This window comes from Myotis brandtii, unplaced genomic scaffold (assembly GCF_000412655.1).
Source record: "Myotis brandtii unplaced genomic scaffold, ASM41265v1 scaffold115, whole genome shotgun sequence".
NCBI classification, from domain to species: Eukaryota; Metazoa; Chordata; class Mammalia; order Chiroptera; family Vespertilionidae; genus Myotis; species Myotis brandtii.
In genome coordinates, this window is record NW_005353967.1 from 20,612,470 (window position 1) to 20,616,612 (window position 4,143).

General features: G+C 37.3%; 1 protein-coding gene across 1 annotated transcript in view; it reads left to right on the plus strand.

Moving 5' to 3' along the window:
* ZFYVE16 (zinc finger, FYVE domain containing 16) overlaps nt 1-4,143 on the plus strand; it is a 48,365-nt gene that overhangs the window by 38,962 nt on the left and 5,260 nt on the right. Inside the window, exons 14-15 of the mRNA XM_005858087.2 lie at nt 1,033-1,113; nt 3,437-3,599. Of these exons, the coding sequence (XP_005858149.1) occupies nt 1,033-1,113; nt 3,437-3,599 (244 nt within the window). The remainder of the gene's footprint in view (nt 1-1,032; nt 1,114-3,436; nt 3,600-4,143) is intronic.

Genomic DNA, 4,143 nt, shown 5'->3' on the forward strand with positions numbered 1-4,143 from the left:
TTGCCCCCTCTGCTGGCCTGGTTGCCCCATCTGCCCCCGCCGGCCTGGTCGCCCCTCACTGCCCCCCCTGCTGGCCTGGTCGCTCCACACAGCCTGCTGTTTGGTCATTTGGTTGCCCCTCACTGCCCCCCCGCCTGCCTGGTTGCCCCACACAGCCTGTTGTTCAGTTGTTTGGTCATCCCTCACTAACCCCCCTGCCGGCCTGGTCGCCCCACACAGCCTGCTGCGGTCAATTGGTCACCCCTGACTAACCCCCCTGTTGGTCTGGTCACCCCATGCAGCCTGCTTGTTCAGTCATTTGGTCGTCCCTCGCTAACCCTCTGCCGGCCTTGTCGCCTCACCCAGCCTGTTCGGTCATCCGTTTGGTTGCAATGGCCCTGGGCTCTTTATATATATAGATACTGTGAATAACATTGTATCCGTACCATTAATTTCTGAAAATGGAATTGGTGCATAAGGAATACATTTATTTGTAATTTTAGTAGATAATTATCAAGTTGTCCACCCAGAGATTGTTGATTTATGCTCTCACCAGTAGTGGATGTTCAATTTCTCATACTCTCCCTGACACAGACACAAACATTTTATTATTTTAATATATTTTTAAAATTGATTTCAGAGAGGAAAGGAGAGGGAGAGAGAGATAGAAACATCACTGATGAGAGAGAATCATTGATAGCTGCCCCTTGCATGCCCCCTACTGGGGATCAAGCCTGCAACCTGGGCATGTGCCCTGACTGGGAATTGAACCTGGGACCCTCCAGTCTGCAGGCCAATGCTCTATGTCCTGAGCCAAACTTGTTAGGGCAACATAAACATTTTAATTAATACAACTGTCCATCAATTATTAGATACAACCATTAACTTGTATGCAATATTTATCTTATTTATTAGCTTCCTAATTTAAGTGGTGTGGGCATGGCATTTATCAGGTACTTAAAATGTGCCATGCTCCACATTATATATTTAACAAATATATTGTAACATAAAATAGAGCAGGTTAAAACATAATTGTTGTATTTTTTTTATCAGTGACAGGTGCAAGTTTTGTAGTATTCAATGGAGCTCTAAAATCATCTTCAGGATTTCTTGCTAAGTCCAGCATAGTTGAAGGTAGGAGTTTCATCTTTAAGATTGTTTTAATGTAAAAATGTAAAGTTTTCTTTTTGAAACTATATTTGATATTTATATAAAAGGATATATGTAAGTTATGTTATATTCTCCAAAGTACCACAAGCTTCTGTGAAATCATTCTGCAGCCCAAAAATTAGAACGTGATCAATATTTGGATCTATTTACACCTTCTTCCTTCTCTCTCCAAAAATTAACTACCCGACTGAATACTGTTTATCATCCTCTTGCTTAATTTTTTTACACTGTATAAAAATATGCCTAAATAATGTTTATTTGGGAGATTTATAAAATTGATATCATTCTTCACACAGTCTTATGGAGCTTATTATTTTCATGCAATGTTATGTCTCTAAAATTTATCCATGTTGTTGCCAGCAACTATGGCTTATTTATTTTCAATGTTATTAAATATTTTATTTTGTGAATGTGTGACAATTTATCTTTCAATCATGAACATCTGGGTTGGTTCTCTGTTTTTGCTATTATGAACAATGGTGCTAGTAGCATTCTTGGTGTGTGTCGACATTGGGCAGGTGTCTAAGAGTTTCTCTGGGGTATATCTCCAGGAGTAGAATTTCTTGGCTGATAGATTAGAAAATGTTTAACTTTACAAGATATTGCTAAATTATTTTCATTATTTAAGATTTCCTGTTGATCTTCATATTCTCCAAACTTAGTTTTATCAGACTACTTAATTTGTGTCAATCTGGTAGGTATCTCTGAACATGGTCATAATTAGCATATCCCTATTAAGTAGAGCATCTTACAACATATTTATTGGACATGTATGTTGTCTCTTTTGTGCAAAGCCGGTTCACATCTTTTGCCCATTTTTCTGTTGTTTTGTAAATTTTTCTGATTTATAGTTGCATAGTTTTTTATATACTGTAGATTTCCTACACCATTTTATAGTGTATTTTTAATAGAAAGTCTTCTTTTAAATACAATGTAATTTATTAATCTTTTATGGTTAATGTTTTTTATTTAAGAAATCTTTCCATCCTGTGGTTAAAAAGATGTTCTCCTGTTTTGTCCCAAAAGATTTAAAGCTCTGCCTTTAATATGCATGTATCAGATAGGGATCCATTGACATTTTTTTGCATTTGAATAGGATTTGATCCAGCATCAGTGATTCAGTTCTCCCAATGAGAGAGGTTTTTTACTCACACCAAATGTGGGGATTTTTCCCCTCACATCAGTTAATTTTCTAGTTCTCTGACACCAACTGGGTGTCCAACAATTCAGTTCTGACATTAACCACCCAGAGTTAGCACAGACCCCGTAGGTTAAGGGCTCAGTCCCATGAGACTGCCCCTCACTTCAGATACCAATTAGAAGTCTAGGGCCTCTTATACTTCTAACTGGCTGTAAATCAGAGGATCCCACTACCTCTTCCTCAGGTTGGTTCAAACATTTGCTAGAATAGCTTACAGAACTCAGAAAACACTTCATTTATGTTTACTGGTTTATAATAAAGCATTTATAAAGGATATGACTTAAGAACAACCAAATGGAAGATAAGCACAGGGCTAAGTATGGGGAAGGGGTCATGGAGATTCCATGCCCTCTTCAGGCGTACCACCACCCTTTCTTCACATCACCCTTCTAACACCTCATGTGTTCCCCAACATAGAAGCTCCTTGAACCCGGATATTTGTGGATTTTTGTAGAAGTCTCATTATGTAGGCATGCTTGATTAAATAAACGGCCATTGCTGATTGAACTCAACCTCTAGCACTCTTCCCCAGTTCTAGTCCAATGATGCAAAGTGACCCTTACACAAAGTCTTTTGGTGCCCCTTCTTCTTTGTCTTGACCTCAGATTCAAGGACTTTCCAGTCTGTTATTTCTGGCTTCTTAAGCCAGTAGGGCCATTGCAGCTTAATGGATCACCAGACACTGTCCCAAGACTTTGCCTGGGCAACTGTGGGCTCACTTGTTGAATTTTCCTATAGGGATCACGGTATTGCATTTCCTACTGTCTACGACTGAAACAGTTGGCTCATACATTTTGTCTAGTTTTATGGTTGGTTATTATGAAAGAGCTAGTTTTGTATCATAGCCAGAAATGGAAAATTTTTAACCATTCATTTAAAAAAATTTATTTACCATTAAAAAATTAATCCTTTGTGAAATAGTTTTCTTATTTCCTAATAGAAAACAACCATTAAAATTATTTAACAGATGATTTTTAAATATTTTCAAATAACAAAATACATTTGTATTTTGGAATAAATTTTATGGCTTAGACATATAAATTGATATTTAGTAAAATAAATATGAAACATAACTCTCATTTTCAGATGGCTTAATGGTGCAAATAACTCCAGAGACCATGGATGGCTTGCGGTTAGCTCTACGAGAACAAAAAGACTTTAAGATTACATGTGGGAAAGTTGATGCTGTAGACCTGAGAGAATTTGTGGACATCTGCTGGGTAGATCCTGAAGAAAAAGGAAACAAAGGGTAAGAACTTTTTGTTACTAAAATGTAATTGATTTGATGGAAAGGGGAAGGATAAAAACATCTTGTTAATAAAAAGAAATCTTTTATGAATAAATATAGAATTATACCATGAATTTCAGTGCTTATACTTCAATTAATATATTCAGTCTCTTTTTCAAACATATGCCTAACCAGCCTTATGTGTGTTTTCTTGGCCAGGATGCTGTCAATTATTGAAGGGTGGTCAATTGGGAGGGGGCCAATGACAATATGTCCATTGTGTAGCAATGTGGGCTTGATGCAAGACACTTTTTCTGTGGTAGGGTACCTATTTTTGTCAAGTAAGTAAAGGATTCCCTTTGGATGTTTATTCTGTTTTATACTGACTCACTGTAAATACAAACAACTGAATTTAATAATATATACTTTAGAGGCCTTACAGAATATTACTGCCATTCATTCCTTCCTTTTTTCAATTACCCATTTTGTTTCTTTTTCCTTCCTTCCTTCCTTCCTTCCTTGCTTCCTTCCTTCCTTCCTTCCTTCCTTCCTTCCTTCCTTCCTT